Genomic DNA, 17,982 nt, shown 5'->3' with positions numbered 1-17,982 from the left:
CCATAAATACATTTCCTTTATGTAGTCCAATATCTGCTTGAAGCCGGTGGAGCCTACAAATGCAGAAATAAGCATTCATACTGAACAAATCAACAGTTGTACTTAAAAACAATCGTTAGCTTAACATTACATCTCGAAAGAAAGAAGCTAAAACTGTCGGGGAAGAATATTTGGAAAAAATCAAAAATAGGGCGTTACAAGATCCGTGAACAATCCTCCGTGAATGAAAGGAACGTTCAGCAGTTGATCGGGAGAAGAGGATCCTTTTTCTGCTTAAGGTAAGGAAGGCACTTGGGTTTAACGTTTCATGAGCCTGGACAGTTTGCCATTGTATGTTAGTGATGCGGGTGAGGTGGTATGCTGGAGAGACGGGGTCTTTAGAGGCTCCTATGTCTGACAATTAGATTTAGCTACATTATTTCCTACTGCACCTAGCCTGTCGAGCGTCAGTCCATTTACAAAATATAGATTGTTGTCGTTTTCGGCACTCAGACGTTTTTAAGGTTTGTTATCAGCACGTAGTAAAATGTGTGTATCTTTAGGACGCTCCTATAAATTATATTGCACGCAGTCAGGAATTTTGGAAACAAGGCACAGTCTCACAGTTTCTGCAGTAGCCTACCAAACAATATGCCCATAGGCTAGTCTTCTTTTACTCTTATAATTGTAGAAGATTGAGTCTAGCCTATGCACATTATTGTCATTCCCGATACTAGAATAGTCTATGCTACTTTAATTTGGTTCAATTGGATTAGGTCATCATCATGAGATGTGTCAGTTATTTTTTTTCGGATCGCCATTACTGCAACCTGGTGGTTTAATGCCAGGCTAAATAATGTACAGATGTATCGAACAGCTTTTGTTTTATTAGGCCTACCAGCTAGCTCATAGTATGAAAACCAAAGCCTGATACATGGTTCTCTGTATGTAATAGGCTAGCCATTAACTGATGTTGGCTGTCTGGCCACCCTCTTGGTTGTGATTAACCTGCATGGTTGTAATTGTATCAGTCAAATCTTTTTGTGACGTTTGCAATAACCACAGTATGTTTTGTGTAGGAGATTGGTGTTGCCTCCTGTAAGGTAATTCTGTGACAAGTAATACGTAACGTGTAATATCCATATAACAATTTTCCACTGTAAAAGACAAATGGAGACACGTTACTTGCAATGCAATCTCTATGTAGTAATGAATGGGCAAGCTTCCACTGAAACTTCAACAGAGAAGCGATTCGTTGCAGTCCAGCATTTTCCATAGGGCCATAAAATCACATCTGAATTCTAACGGTTGGTTTTAACCTCATGGGATGGGATGCTATTTATATGATAGTGAAGATCATTGAAACCATGAAAGGGTCACAAAGATGTATAGAGGGAGTCTGTTCAAATGTCTCAGCATGGCCTTATTTGACACTCTGCTGTTGCCAGAGCCACCTCCTGTCCCTGGCATCAAAATCCTCTGCTATTGAAGGGGCCCGCTATGTTTTATAGGAAACGCTAAAGCGACATAAGGCTGCCTATCGAGAGAACAGCTAGTTTGTCTTTCTGTTCATGTAAACCTCTAGTTAGCTGCTTTCCTAGTTGCCATGGTGATTATTTTCCAGACTCAATGATTTGGAAGCACGATTTTCATGAGGGAGAGAGTGATGGGGGTAAGAATACAGATAAAAGGAGAGTGAGACCACACCAAAAACTTGATGTCACTCTGTTGTGGTATGAGGAATTGATCCACGGCCCAGAGACGTGCTCCTGGGATTCTTCTTAATCTACTGTAGGCTATTTAGAATGTACTTACAACCTTGCAGATCCAGATTTGATTTAATTAACGTATGTTTATAAACAGAGTGAGATTTATATATTTTGTTATTCAGATAGCGTCATAGGATGTACAGTTGAAGTCAGAAGTTTATATACACCTTAGCCAAGTACATTTAAACTCAGTTTCACATTTAATCCTAGTAAAAATTCCCTGTCTTAGGTCAGTTAGGATCACCACTTCATTTTAAGAATGTGAAATGTTAGAATAATAGTAGAGAGTGATTTATTTCAGGTTTATTTCTTTCATCACATTCCCAGTGTGTCAGAAGTTTAAATACACTCAATTAGTATTTGGTAGCATTGCCTTAAAAAATGTAAACTTGGGTCATATGTTTCAGGTAGCCTTCCACAAGCTTCCCACAATAAGTTGGGTGAATTGTGTCCCATTCCTCCTGACAGAGCTGGTGTAACTGAGTCAGGGTTGTAGGCCTCCTTGCTCGCACACGCTTTTTCAGTTCTGCCCACAAATTTTCTATAGGATTGAGGTCAGGGCTTTGTGATGGCCACTCCAATACATTGACTTTGTTGTCCTTAAGCCATTTTGCCACAACTTGGAAGTATGCTTGGGGTCATTGTCCATTTGAAGACCCATTTGCGACCAAGCTTTAACTTCCTGACTGTCTTGAGATGTTGCTTCAATATCCACATCATTTTCCTGCCTCTTGATGCCATCTATTTTGTGAAGTGCACCAGTCCCTTCTGCAGCAAAGCACCCCCACAACATGATGCTGCCACCCCTGTGCTTCACGGTTGGGATGGTGATCTTCGGCTTGCAAGCCTCCCCTTTTTCCTCCAAACATAGCGATGGTCATAATGGCAAAACAGTTCTCCTTTTGTTTCATCAGACCAGAGGACATTTCTCAAAAAGTACGATCTTTGTCCCCATATGCAGTTGCAAACTGTAGTCTGGCTTTTTTTATGGTGGTCTTGGAGCAGTGGCTTCTTCCTTGCTGAGGAGCCTTTCAGGTTATGTCGATATAGGACTCGTTTTACTGTGGATATAGATACTTTTGTACCTGTTTCCTCCAGCATCTTCACAAGGTCGTTTACTGTTGTTCTGGGATTGATTTGCACCTTTCGCACCAAAGTACCTTCATTTCTAGGAGACAGAAGGCGTCTCCTTCCTGAGCAGTATGAGGGCTGCATGGTCCCATGGTGTTTATACTTGCATACTACTGTTTGTACAGATGCACCTTGTACCTTCAGGCATTTGGAAATGGCTCCCAAGGATGAATCAGACTTCTGGAGGTCTACAATATTTTTTCTGAGGTCTTGGCTGATTTCTTTTGATTTTCCCATGATGTCAAGCAAAGAGGCACTGAGTTTGAAGGTAGACATTTACATTTACATTTAAGTCATTTAGCAGACGCTCTTATCCAGAGCGACTTACAAATTGGTGAATTCACCTTCTGACATCCAGTGGAACAGCCACTTTAGGATGAAATACATCCACAGGTACACCTCCAATTGACTCAAATGATATCAATTAGCCAATAAGAAGCTTCTAAAGCCATGACATAATTTTCTGGAATTTTCCAAGCTGATTAAAAGCACAGTCAACTTAGTGTACGTAAACTTCTGACCCACCGGAATTGTGATACAGTGAATTATAAGTGAAATAATCTGTCTGTAAACAATTGTTGGAACAATTACTTGTGTCATGCACAAAGTAGATGCTTTAACCGACTTGCCAAAACTGGAGTTTATTAACAAGAAATTTGTGGAGTGGTTGAAAAACGAGTTTTAATGACTCCAACCTAAGTGTATGTACATTTGACTTCAACTGTATGTATTATTATGCCTACTGTCTAATTCTCAAATGCCTTGGCTTGATGAAAGTCTTATGTTATATGCCTCACTCACCTTCGCTATTGTATTCATTAAGTCTTTCCAATGGTGTACCTACGCATGTGCCAGACTGATACACACTCTCTCTCTCTCTCTTTTTCTCTCCTTGTGACGACTGCCAACCGCCTGTCTCTGACCATAAGTTTGTCTGTCTCTCCACCTTCAGACGCCAAGTTTCCATGGAGGCAGTTTCATCTCTCAGCCTCAAGCGAAGATTCGAGGAGGTGGACAGTGGCTCTCCATACTCTACGCCCAAGGACTCAGACGATGATATCTCCAGCAGTGACAGCGCTGACAGCTGTGATAGCCTCAACCCCCCCTCCAGTACTGCACTCATACGTAAGGGCTAGGCTACAGTAAAACCTGGAGTACTTGTTGGCTAAGTTACTCCCCAAAGACTTGTAGGCCAATGTAGGCCTACTGACTGCACTAGGCAAATAGTTAGCAAAATGAAAAGTGAATTTCAAGTCCAGCTAAAATAGGCTTGGTGTTAAAGTGTATGGTGGAATATTACTCTATAATAAACCTTATACTATCTGTGGTTATAACCTGTTTATGGAAACTGGTCATCCACCCTTACTTACCCTTTTCTCTTCCCTGTTCTTTTCTCCTCCTCCTTCCCTACACAGCGACCTCCATCCTAAGACACAAGCCCTCTCCAGGCCGGAAGCGGGTGCGGTTTGATGTGGTGACAGTGTACTACTTCCCCAGGCAGCAGGGCTTCACCAGCGTGCCCAGCCAGGGAGGCAGTTCCCTGGGCATGGCTCGCCACCACTGCTCCATCCGCAGCTACACCCTGGGAGAGTTTGCCTGCGAGCAGGAGACCAGTCACCGCCACGCCCTGCGCCAACACCTCCGCCAGGAGAAGCTCAACGCTCGCAAGATGAAGGTGAGGTCAAACATGGATATTTAGTTACATTTTAAAGGACCTCCTTGGGTTTAAATGAGAAATTCCTGTTCAGATTAGAATCATAATTTGGATGCATGCACATTTAACTTTACAATTGCATAAATCATGTGTTGATATCAATGGAAGATTTGGCCTAAAACTTGAGTTATGTGCATGCATCACCAGCCAGAATTCCATCCTTAGTGAGCTTTGTATGTGTGATTGTTTGTCTTAATGTTCTGTATGTATTCTGTATTCACCCCATCACCTCCAGCTGACACGTAATGGTACGGTAGAGTGTGCTCAGGCTGACCTGCTGACCCTCGACAATGTATCAGACGATGACCTTGACGTGGAGGGGGTGGAGGTGGATGACTGCTTCTTCCTGCAGCCACTGCCCACCAAACGGCGCCGCGCTCTCCTCAGGGCTTCTGGTAATGCCCGCATAGATGCCCGGGAGAAGGCTGAGCTACGGACCATCAGGCTGTCCAGGGAGGAGTGTGGCTGTGACTGCCGCTTCTACTGTGACCCCCGCCACTGTGGCTGCAGCCAGGCTGGCATCAAGTGCCAGGTGTGTGTTTGTGCGTGAGATGTATTTGTACAGCACTCAGTACAGATTAGGATTTAATATTTTGCCAGTATTTGACAAATGTTCCATCCCGAAAATAAATCACTTTTCTCCTGGGTAACCTGGTATTTTCCTGCCCAAACCGGAAGTGTAAATTTTAAAGCATATAAATATGTCTGGATTTGATTAAAGCTTTGATCTGCATAAAAATTCAACCTGAGGAGCCATATATTAAAGACATTTATGAGCCCATGCCCAAATGAATTTGCCGTTATCCAATACATAGCCTATGATATACCCTATAGGCTACCGCACATTACGCACAAGTCAGAAAAACACAAAAGCCCATAGATGTAGTGATGCTATCTTGGGTAAATAAATGAAACATGCTCCAGTAGGCTAATCTTTTTGAGTGTGGACTGTATTACTGTATTATACTGTATTATATGGACTGGAATGACACACTTCCTTCAAACCGTGAAGCTGGGAGAGAACATGCTGGTGCAGGACACGTGGACTACAAAGTTATAATTGTAGGCTAGCGAATTAGATTTTAATTTGGAAATATAATAGGACAAATTTACATTTTTATAATTAATAGGTTGAATCAATCTTGGTTTCATCATAATAGAGAACTCCAAGTGAACTCACCAGGTCGCCAGGTGTACGGTGTTTCCTCCGACACATTATGCCGGCTGGCTTCCGGGTTGGATGGGTATTGTGTCAAGAAGCAGTGCGGCTTGGGTGGGTTGTGTTTCGGATGACGCATGGCTCTCGACCTTCACCTCTCCCGAGTCCGTACGGGAGTTGCAGCGACAGGACAAGACTGTAACTACCAATTGGATACCACGAAATTGGGGAGAAAAAGTTTTTACCAAATAGGGCTGTCTTCTGTATACCACCCCTACCATGTCACAACACAACTGATTGGCTCAAATGCATTAATAAAGAAAGAAATTCCACAAATTAGCTTTTAACAAGGCGCACCTGTTAGTTGAAATGCATTCCATGTGACTACCTCATGAAGCTGGTTGAGAGATTGCCTTGATGATAGTTTTGCATACTCTTGGCAAAGGGTGGCTTCTTTGAAGAATGTAAAACATACAATATATTTAGATTTGTTTAACACTTTTTTTGGTTACTACATGACTATACCATGTAGAAAATGGTAACATTTAAGAAAACCCTTGAATGAGTAGGTGTGTCCAAACCTTTGACTGGTTACTGTATATACATATCAATCTTGAACATGGTGATCTGTTTTGGATACAATTTGAATGGAAGTGATGGAGACAGAAAGACTGCGAGAGAGTGCTCGCAATGATATTTGTGTGATAGGCTCTTTTATAACTGCAGCTGCACTTAAAAAAATACAATCTTTACGTTAAAAATAAGGTGATCCCGAATGCTAGATGGAGATGTGTAAATTTGACACGCATTCAGTTGTTATATTTCTGTAGCATAGGCTATGCTGCAGCAACTATAGGCCTACCTCACAATATTGTTTTTACCATGATGAGATAGATGATACATATATTGTGAAGTGTGCTCCATACTGAGATGCTCTGTCTGTCCCCACCCTGAGCGTTGATGATTGATCATGCAGATAGCAGAGAGGAGGCCCTCGAGAAGCCACATTTAGACATCACATATAATTTAACAGTTCCATTTCATTTCATGCTGTTCATAGAAATAATATATTAGAATTTCCCGGTTTCTCACAGTTATTTATCCCGGGAAAAGGGAGTAGGTTTGGGTAGGAAATCTTGGTATGCTGGTTCCTGCTTTTCAACCCTAGTACAGATGGCAGCATTAGTATTAAGATGAACAGGAAATCAATGCCTTACAGACATATAATATTCAGTAAAATACACTATAACTGCGTATATTCTCTCTATTTCCACATATGTTCTCTTCCCAGGTGGACAGGATGTCTTTCCCCTGTGGCTGCTCTCGGGACGGCTGTAGGAACTCGGCGGGCCGCATCGAATTCAATCCTCTGCGTGTGCGAACACACTACCTGCACACCATCATGAAGCTGGACCTGGAGAAGAGGAGGCTGCTGGGGCAGCGGTCGGGTGTTGGGGAGCAGTATGAAGAGTCTGACCTGCTCTCCTCCCCCTCCTCCACCAGGCCTCCCTCCCCAGACCCTGACCTGTCCACAGTGGCCCATGGCCTGGACTCTGAGTTAGAGACAGAGGAGAGAGAGATCCAGATGGTCCTGGAGGCTCAGGACCTCCTGACTGAGCAGGCCTGCCTGGAGCGGGAGAACGAGATCGCCGTGCTCCACCTGCAAAGTGCCGAGGAGCAGGAGAGGATGAGGGAGGAAGAGGAAGAGGAGGAGGCGCAGAGGGGCAGGGGGGGAGCAGGTAGCCTGGGGGAGCAGGCTCTGTGCCTCCTGCCTGGGGCCCTGCAGGGGGAGCTGTCTGGGGAGCCTGGGGTGGGGGTTGGGATGGAGGGTGTCCCTATCTCCCTCCTCCAGGGCCCATTCCCCACTGGGGCTGCCCTGCTCTGCATCACAGAGAACCAGGAGGGAAATTGGGAAGGGGAAGGGGACAACCCTCGTGGTGGCCTCAAAGACCCGGCCTCCTCCCTGCTATACTACCAGTTAGGTCCCATGGAGAACGAGCCGTTTGAGGAGTCTCAGCCTGTGGAGGAGGAGGAGTGTGTAGATAAAGAACCAGGGGGAGGAGAGGAGCAAGAGAGGGTGGAGCATAGAGGTATTACCTGCGGGCAGGATGAGGGTGAGTTTTCGCCTCCGGTGGCTCTGTGCACAGAGAATGGCGTGGGGGCTGAGGAGGCTAAGGAGGTACCATTCAGCCCCCAGCAGAGCTCCTCAGAAGGGCAGTGTCAGGAAGTGGCCTGTCTGGCCACAGGAGATATGTACCCACCACTGCCCCCTGAGGTTTAGTACTAGCACCTCTGCAGATGTTTTGCACAATAGCTTTATTTTAAGCTGAATAAAGCCTACACGACAGGGATAGACAGTGTAGTTATCAAAAATGAGTATGATGTTACAGGTTAGAATTCATAATAATAACCATCATTACTACGATAATCGCTTTGAAAAAAATGAGCAGTTCCATTAAAAACTAAAGTAGGGAAAGTCATCCTGAAAGCACACACAGATCTTTCCCTGCAGCAGTACTGTTGTTTCAGTTATATGTCAATGAAATGCTCTTATTTTAAAGGGGTGGAGATCATGGGACCTGTCCCAAATGGCACCCTTTTCCCTTTTATAGTGCACTACTTTAGATCGGGCCCATAGGGCTCTGATCAAAAGTAGTGCACTATGTAGGGAATATGGTGCCATTTGGCAGCCATATTGGCTTTAATGAAAGAAATTACATGTTTGTGTGGGAGGTGTAATTGAGTCATTGAGAACTAACTTGTGTTGTTTTTAGTTCCCGGCACCACAAAGAGACAATGTGGTGGTGTGATCATTAACATTGGCTCTGGGCCTTTTCATTTAAAAAATGTTTTTAACCTTTATTTAACTAGGTAAGTCAGTTAAGAACTAATTCTTATTTACAATGACGGCCTACCGGGGAACAGTGGGTTCCTGCCTGGGTCAGGGGCAGACCTTGTCAACTCGGGATTCGATCCAGCAAACTTTTGGTTACTGGCCCAACGCTCTAACCACTAGGCTACCTGCCGCCCCTCAAGGGAGCATTTCAGAATCATTCAGTGGATTCGAGTGGCTTGATTAAACAAGGGAAAGGGGGATACCTAGTCAGTTGTACAACTGAAAGGAGGTGGGGTTAAGAAGAATATGTGCCCTGTTCTATACTGTAGACCGATAAAATAAACAACAGTTGTGTTAAAAAAAGTGTGAGTATTTAGTGAGCATTGTAAATGTCACGTTAGTCTGGTACACTTCTTACAGCTGTTCGTTTTGAAGCCAAATTAGGGCCACTGGTAGTATCTATTCCCCACCTCCCCCTCTGACTGAGAATAGACCTAAAAAACAATCCTGGATATACTTGTTTTTGGTGTACTGTATAAGAGTTTGCAATGGGCAAAGCAGAGCTGAAAGAGCTGCTTGTATGATCTATATGCACTTTGTGGTCAATTAGCATAGGCACAGGGTGATATGGGCCGCTTTCTGCATTGGGGCAAAATGGTAAAACATTTGTTAAAATCCGAAGGTTTGCACCGGCTTCTCTTTCTAAATAGCGTCTCTCCGGGTATACCTGTCTTAGACCTCTCACGCAAGCACAGTGTATTTATTAAAAGACAATTGACCTATAATAGTAACCATTACAATGTTATAGTGATATATTACACTTCGTCTTTGTAAAATTGTGATGCTGTTGATATTGAGCGCAAGAAGTCTTTGATCTCTGTTTTATGCACGACTGAAAGAAACCTGTCTTTGTTTTTAGTTAGCATGTCAGATCATCGTACAGGTGGTCAGAGTTCATGTGAGGATGGAATAGACCTCATATAATGAGTCTGTAGGGGCAAAGCTCTACACTGTAAAAACAAATCTAGTTCTTTCAACTAATTATTATTATTAAGTAACTGGTTCCACAGCTGTTTTTGTGTTTACCTTTTGTTCCAAGTGGTACCTGAACCCCAACAAATGGAATATACAACAAATTGTATGTTAAACGCACGCAGCGCTTTTATCATACAATATTTTCAATTGACATATTTGACACAAGTTGAAATACATGATTATATTGTGCATGTTCATTCATACAGTAATTCATATTCAACATGGCCTCAGCTGGGATTGAAAATTACAACTTCTTGGTGCACAGAATTCTAATCTACCTGCTACACCACCTTGTCTGTCACAATGACTGTTTTGCTACACCTTGTACTTCAAAGTAAATCTCAGTTTGAATAAAAATGTACACTCAATAAAAACCTGTATTTATCATAGTGATTATGGAGTAATATTAAAACAGAGTAATATCCCTCACCAGCATGACAACTATACAGAAAAAACTAAAATTGCTGAAATAACTACATCAAATCAATGGTGAGAGAATAGTCAGATGAACTGATAATTGACATATATATGGTGGTGTAGCAGGGAGGTCGGATTGTCATGATCCAAGAGGTTGTGAGTTTAAATCTCAGGTGAGGACATATTGAATAATAATTTATTTATAAATGAACATGCATAATGTAAAATATGTACATTGAAAACATTGTACGTGAAAAGTACTGTGTGTGTGTAACCAGTTGCACAGATGTTTTTAGTTAACATGCCCAAATAACAATTTATAGTTGAATGAACAAAGAGTTGAGCCAACACATTTTAAATGGACAGAATGTTTTGCCCAGGTTTTCTTTAAGTTTGGGCCAACATTTTTGTTTAGTTCCTGTAACACATGGACCAAAAAAGTTGAGTAAACAAAAGAACAGCTATGGAACCAGTTACAGTTGAAGTCAGAAGTTTACATACACTTAGGTTGGAGTCATTGAACTTGTTTTTCAACCACTCCACACATTTCTTGTAAACAAACTATAGTTTTGGCAAGTTGGTTAGGACATCTACTTTGTGCATGACACAAGTAATTTTTCCAACAATTGTTTACAGACAGATTATTTCACTTATAATTCACTGTATCACAATTCCGGTGGGTCAGAAGTTTACATCCACTAAGTTGACTGTGCCTTTAAACAGCTTGGAAAATTCCAGAAAATGATGTCATGGCTTTAGAAGGTTCTGATTGACATAATTGACATAATTTTAGTCAATTGGAGGTGTTCTGATTGACATAATTAACAATTTTAGTCAATTGGAGGTGTACCTGTGGATGTATTTCAAGGCCTACCTTCAAACTCAGTGCCTCTTTGCTTGACATCATGGGAAAATCAAAAGAAATCAGCCAAGACCTCAGAAAAAATATTGTAGACCTCCAGAAGTCTGATTCATCCTTGGGAGCCATTTCCAAATGTCTGAAGGTACCACGTTCATCTGTACAAACAATCGTACGCAAGTATTAACACCACGTGACCACGCAGCCGTCATATCGCTCAGGAAGGAGATGTGTTCTGTCTCCTCGAGATGAACGTACTTTTGTGCGAAAGGTGCAAATCAATCCCAGAACAACAGCAAAGGACCGTGTGAAGATGCTGGAGGAAACAGGTACGAAAGTATCTATATCCACAGGAAAATGAGTCCTATATCGACATAACCTGAAAGGCCGCTCAGCAAGGATTTGCCACTGCCCCAAACCGCCATAAAAAAAGCCAGACTACAGTTTGCAACTGCATTTGGGGACAAAGATCGCACTTTTTGGAGAAATGTCCTCTGGTCTGATGAAACAAAAGTAGACCTGTTTGGCCATAATGACCATCGTTATGTTTGGAGGAAAAAGGGGGACGCTTGCAAGCTGAAGAACACCATCCCAACCGTGAAGCACAGGGGTGGCAGCATCATGTTGTGGGGTGCTTTGCTGCAGGAGGGACTGGTGCACTTCACAAAATAGATGGCATCATTAGGGAGGAACATTATGTGGATATATTGAAGCAACATCTCAAGACATCAGTCAGGAAGTTAAAGCTTGGTCGCAAATGGGTCTTCCAAATGGACAATGACCCCAAGCATACTTCCAAATTTAAGGCAAAATGGCTTAAGGACAACCAAGTCAAGGTATTGGAGTGGTAATCACAAAGCCCTGACCTCAATCCTATAGAACATTTGTGGGCAGAACTGAAAAAGCGTGTGCGAGCAAGAAGGCCTTCAAACCTGACTCAGTTACACCAACTCTGTCAGGAGGAATGGGCCAAAATTCACCCAACTTATTGTGGGAAGCTTGTGGAAGGCTACCCAAAACTTTTGACCCAAGTTAAACAATTTAAAGGCAATCAAATGCTAATTGAGTGCATGTAAACCTCTGACCCACTGGGAATGTGATGAAAGAAATAAAATTATCATTCTATACTATTATTCTGACATTTCACAATCTTAAAGTAAAGTGGTGATCCTAACTGACCTAAGATAGGGAGTTTTTACTAGGATTAAATGTCAGGAATTGTGAAAACCAAATACATTTAAACTCAGTTTAAGGTGTATGTAAACTTCTTACTTCAACTGTCCTTAGTAACAATTAGTTGAAACAACTATTAAAAAAAATTACAGAGTAGGATTCTCTATGAAACACAGCTATTTTACGTCATAAGATGTCATTTAAAAAATATAATTTAAAGAGTTAAAAGAAAAGGAAAGCCTGAGGTGTTAAGTATTATTACAGAATAATAATGTAAAGAGGATATGACAAAACCCGAATTGTAGCAGTTTTGTTGTGTATATGTGTGTTTGTTTGAGTGTGTGTGCGTGTGTGTTGGGGGCAAGGGAGTGAGGTATGCATATGAGTAGTCATATTATTTCCTAAAAGGTGCTGTTCTTATAGGTTTACAATAATACAAAAATCCTGCCATTACACAAAATATTACTTTGAGGACTAAGTGTATCTTGATGGACATTGAATCATGGACGTTTCCGATTGAAAGTTTGAAATCCACAGAAAATGCATTTTAATCAACCGTTTCTGTGGTGAGGGAAGCATTATTTTAAGGCGTCTGAGAGAATTATGGAATGACATACTGTACATGTCAGTATATATAATCACAATCCTATAACATTTATTTTTTATTTTAAATGTATTTTTATGCTGTGTCTGTTTGTACTGACCTCTGTATGTGAGTGTGCCGACACATCGTGCACATTGTCTTCATCCTTTCCTGATGTTGTGCTCCTTTAACTGATTATCTATTTTAAAGCTTGTTGCCATCTTGCCCAGTGTATTGTGTATACTCTTAGAAAAATAGGTGCTATCTAGAACAAATCTGGTTGAAAACCACTGCTTTGGTGCAACTCTAAAACATGATTATATTATTAAGACAATATCACACCCTCATGCACAGCATCTCATCCTGTGTTTGTTAGGCCCATATACTGTACAGAAAAAAGGGTTCCAATGGGTTCTTCAGCTGTCCCATAGGAGAACCCTTTGAATAACCATTTTTGGTTCCATGTAGGGTTCTACATGGTACCAAAAAGTGTTCTCCTATGGGGACAGCTGAAGATCCCATTGGAACCCTTTTTTTCTGTACAGTATATGGGCCTAACAAACACAGGATGAGATGCTGTGCATGAGGGTGTGATATTGTCTTAATAATATAATCATGTTTTAGAGTTGCACCAAAGCAGTGGTTTTCAACCAGATTTGTTGCTCTCATCACCCACCAATTTCCAGAAGATTTAATTGGAAACTTCAGCTCTGATTAATTCTGAAGAGACTTGTAGTGATCTTCTCAATCAAATAGATTTATTTTCCACCATTGCTTACCGTAACACAGTTCCGGCCTTTAAGGAATTGTTGAGTGAAACTGAATAGCTGCCTATTGTTGAGTCTTCATCTTTGGCTTCCTATGAATGGATTTAGGTATGGGACCACTGCACTAAATGAACTCCAACCCACTAATGATATGATTATTATGTTTGTCTGTGTGTGAGAGCAGAGGTACAGTATGTTTGACTGAAAAGATTGACTGAGGTTTGGTTGGACTTCATCTCAAAGCTGTGATAATTACTCTTATGCTAACTGTTGCCTAAAGTGGAAAAAACATTTTATACAAAAAATGTCAATTAAAAGATTTTAAAAATATGACTCCTGTTTTTATATAATGAGGTTCTACATTTCTCTGTGACTCTTGATCATTGTGGGGTTAATATCACTCATCGTCTCTCCCAGGTGGCTTTCACTAATGCTGTGAAAAGGACAAAGTCATCAACATCTTCAAAAGCCAATCAGGCGGAACATTCACCAGTGACTTCACCCTCTACCTGGATAAGATCTAGGCTGAAAACTGCAGTGGCTGGACAGCACCAAACAGGACAGGTATGGGACACTGACCCTAATATACACTGAAATGCACATGATCTCTCCAGGGCCAAAGTGACACATGAATTCGGGTAGCGACAAGGACGGACCAATTCTATCCAACAATGTGTAGGTTCAAGCAAAGCCATTTTAGCACTATACTCACACTATACTGACTTTAAAATATAAATGCAACATGCAACATTTTTTTTTTTTACTGAGTTACAGTTCATAAGGAAATAAGTCAATTAAAATAAATTAGGCCATAATCTATGGATTTCACATGATTGGGAATACAGATATGCATCTGTTAGTCACAGATACATCGAAAAAAGGGAATGGATCAAAAAACCAGTCAGTATCAGGTGTGACCACCATTTACCTCATGCAGAGTTGATCAATCAGTCTGTTGATTGGGGCCCGTGGACTGTTGTCCAACTCCTCTTTAATGGCTGTGCGGAGTTGCTGGATATTGATGGGAACTGGAACACGCTGTCGTACACTATGATCCAGAGCATCCCAAACATGCTCAATGGGTGACATGTCAGATGAATATGCAGGCCATGGATGAACTGAGACATTTTCAGCTTCCAGGAATTGTGTACAGATCCTTGCAACAGGGGGTCGTGTATTATTATGCTGAAACATGAGATGATGGCGGTGGATGAATGACACGACAATGGGCCTCGGGATCTCATCACGGTATCTCATTGCATTCAAATTGCCATGGATAAAATGCAATTGTGTTTGTCGTCTGTAGCTTATAACTGCCTATACCATAACCCCACCGCTTCCATGGGGCACTCTGTTCACAATGCTGACATCAGCAAACCACTCGCTCCACGACGCCATACACATGGTCTGCAGTAGTGAGACCGGTTGGACTTAGTGACAAATTCTCTAAAACAACGTAGGAGGCGGCTTATAGTAGAGAAGTTATCATTATATTATCTGGCAACAGCTCTGGTGGACATTCATGCAGTCAGCATGCAAATTGCACGCTCCCTGAAAAAACATCTGTGGCATTGTGTTGTGTGACAAAACTGCACATTTTAGAGTGGCCTTTTATTGACCCCAGCACAAGGTGCACCTGCGTAATGATCATGCTGTTTAATCAGATTCTTGATATGCCACACCTGTCAGGTGGATATTTATCTTGGCAATGGAGAAATGCTCACTAACAGGGAATTTGTGCACAACATTTGAGAGATAAGCTTTTTGTGCGTATGGAACATTTCTGGGATCTTTTATTTCAGCTTATGAAATATAGGACCAACAGTTTACATGTTGCATTTATATATTTGTTCCATGTAGTACCACCAGGACAAGTCATCATGGTAACCATGGATTACTGTGTTATATTATATGGCCACTAGAGGGAAGGATTGAATTAGTTTTAAAGTGCTGCACCCCGGCTTGTACTGTACTACAGCCTACTTCTATCTGCCCATGTCAAAGGCTGTCTATACATTTGTGTTGAACACAGCCCTTTGTTTTGAATGGACAAGCTTGTGTCTATTTTAATTCTAACAAAAAGCATTGGGTCTCCCCAAGTCTCTCGTTTTGTTTTGACTCCGTGATACATCTGCACTGGTAGCAGATTATTCAAAGCCCTAACTTTTTCTCTGTTTATCAGCAGCATGTTCTCTGCTACACTGTGAAGCCACGTCTCTTCCAAAGGTCTCCATTGCAATTTGATGGAGTACAAAAAACACTGGTCATATTGACAAGGTCTCCTGCAGCAGAGCCTCAAGAGTGATCCCTGTAGTGTATTTACACGTTGGACACAAACTGGGAGAACAACCTTCAGCCACCACCAGACCAAAGCCCTGGCTTAGTTTTTAAAACAGTTTTTTAATTGTTAAATTCCAACATATATACACTGATTGTTGTTGAAAAATAAAACACGTAACCTAAAGCAACAAATACAAATGTCTCCATAACATTTTTAGTGTAAATAAAAACAACAAAAACAATAAACCTTAACAAAAACAAAGTGACAACAACACACACAGAGTGGTTTGGGTTGTGCACATACTTTGAAGGAATCAGTTACTATATACAGTATCAGTCAAAAGATTGGTCACACCTACTCATTCAAGGGTTTCTCTTTATTGTTTTACTATTTTCTACATTGTAAAGTAATAGTGAAGACATCAGAACTATGAAACAACACATATGGAATCATGTAGTAACCAAACAAGTGTTAGATTCTTCAAATTAGCCACTCTTTGCCTTGATGACAGCTTTGCACACTCTTGGCATTCTCACAACTAGCTTCATGAGGTAGTCACCTGGAATGCATTTCAATTAACAGGTGTGCCTTGTTAAAAGGTAATTTGTGGAATTTCTTTCCATCTTCATGCATTTGAGCCAATCAGTTGGGTTGTGACAATGTAGGGGTGGTAATACAGACGATGGTCCTATTTGGTAAAACACCAAGTCCGTATTATGGCAAGAACAGCTCATATAAGCAAAGAGAAACGTCCATCATTACTTTAAGACATGAAGGTCAATGCGGAACATTTCAAGAACTTTTAAAGTTTCTTCAAGTGCAGTCGTAAAACCATCAAGCGCTATGATGAAACTGACTCTCATGAGGACCGCCACAGGAAAGGAAGACCCAGAGTTAACTCTGCTGCAGAGGATAAGTTAACTGCACCTCAGATTGCAGCCCAAATAAATGCTTCCCAGAGTTCAAGTAACAGACATATCTCAACATCAACTGTTCAGAGGAGACTAAATGAATCGGGCATTAATGATCGAATTGCTGCAAAGAAACCACTTCTAAAGGACACAAATAATAAGAAGAGACTTGCTTGGGCAAGAAAGATGAGCAATGGACATTAAACTGGTGGAAATCTGTCCTTTGGTCTGATGAGTCCAAATTTGAGATTTTTGGTCTTTGTGAGACACAGAGTAAGTGAATCAATGATCTCTTCATGTGTGCTTCCCACCGTGAAGCATGGAGGAGGCGGTGTGATGGTGTGGGGGTGCTTTGCTGGTGACACTGTCTGATTTATTTAGAATTCAAGGCACACCTAACCAGCATGGCTACCACAGCATTCTGCAGCGATTCGCCATGGGCTTAGTGGAACTATAATTTTTGTTTTTCAACAGGACAATGACCCAAAACACACCTCCAGCCTGTGTAAGGGCTATTGGACCAAGAAGGAGAGTGATGGAGTGATGCATCAGATGACCTGGCCTCCACAATCATCTGACCCGGTCGGAACTAGAAGCACGAGCATTTCGCTACACTCACATTAACATCTATTAACCATGTGTATGTGACCAATAAAATTTGATTTGACTTGACCTCAACCCAATGGAGTTGGACCGCAGAGTGAAGGAAAAGCAGGCAACAAGTGCTCAGCATTTGTGGGAACTCTTTCAAGATGGTTGGAAAAGCATTCCTAATGAAGCTGGTTGAGAGAATGCCAAGAGTGTGCAAAGCTGTCATCAAATAAAATAAAATTGTATTTGTCACATGCGCCGAATAAAACGGTAATAGGGTTAAGGGCTTTATAGTGAAATGCTTCCTCACAAACCCCTAACCAACAATGCAGTTTTAAGAAAAATAAATGTTAAAGTATTTAATAAAATTAACTGAAGTAAAAATGTAAAATAAATACAGAAAAATAACAAATAATTAAGGAGCAACAATAAAATAACAGTTGCTGGGCTGTATACAGGGGGTACCAGTACAGAGTCAATGTGCGGGGGCACCGGTTAGTCTAGGTAATATGTACAAGTAGGTAAAGTGACTATGCATGGATGGAGAATAAACAGAGAGTTGCAGCAGTGTAAAAATGTGGGTGGGGGGGATGTTGCAAATAGTCTGGGTAGCCATTTGATTAGCTGTTCAGGAGTCTTACGGCTTGGGCATAGAATCTGTTAAGAAACCTTATGGACCAAGACTTGGCGCTCCGGTACCGCTTGCTGTGCGATAGCTGAGATAACAGTCTATGACTAGGGTGGCTGGAGTCTTTGGCAATTTTTATGGCCTTCCTC

The 17,982-nt window shown here is 41.6% G+C and overlaps 1 protein-coding gene across 1 annotated transcript; it reads left to right on the top strand.

Annotated features, from left to right (window-relative positions):
• The first annotated feature begins 196 nt into the window (after positions 1-196).
• Positions 197-12,960, top strand: LOC135504155 (cysteine/serine-rich nuclear protein 2-like). The gene is made up of 5 exons (XM_064922478.1): positions 197-278; positions 3,832-4,004; positions 4,295-4,554; positions 4,829-5,125; positions 7,044-12,960. The coding sequence occupies exons 2-5, from the start codon at positions 3,845-3,847 to the stop codon at positions 8,031-8,033; spliced, it is 1,707 nt and encodes a 568-aa protein (XP_064778550.1). The 5' UTR covers positions 197-278; positions 3,832-3,844; the 3' UTR covers positions 8,034-12,960.
• The last annotated feature ends 5,022 nt before the right edge of the window (positions 12,961-17,982 follow it).

Source organism: Oncorhynchus masou, chromosome 18 (genome assembly GCF_036934945.1).
Source record: "Oncorhynchus masou masou isolate Uvic2021 chromosome 18, UVic_Omas_1.1, whole genome shotgun sequence".
Lineage (NCBI taxonomy): Eukaryota > Metazoa > Chordata > Actinopteri > Salmoniformes > Salmonidae > Oncorhynchus > Oncorhynchus masou.
Note: the sequence above shows the minus strand (reverse complement) of the source record. Positions and strands in the feature narration are given on the sequence as shown.

Bases quoted from the DNA above. Each gene is read 5' to 3' on its own strand.
- LOC135504155 (XM_064922478.1), top strand. From the start codon at position 3,845: ATGGAGGCAGTTTCATCTCTCAGCCTCAAGCGAAGATTCGAGGAGGTG. The intron at 4,005-4,294 runs GTAAGGGCTAGG...TTCCCTACACAG, and splicing joins CTCCAGTACTGCACTCATAC to CGACCTCCATCCTAAGACAC. The intron at 4,555-4,828 runs GTGAGGTCAAAC...CATCACCTCCAG, and splicing joins TCAACGCTCGCAAGATGAAG to CTGACACGTAATGGTACGGT.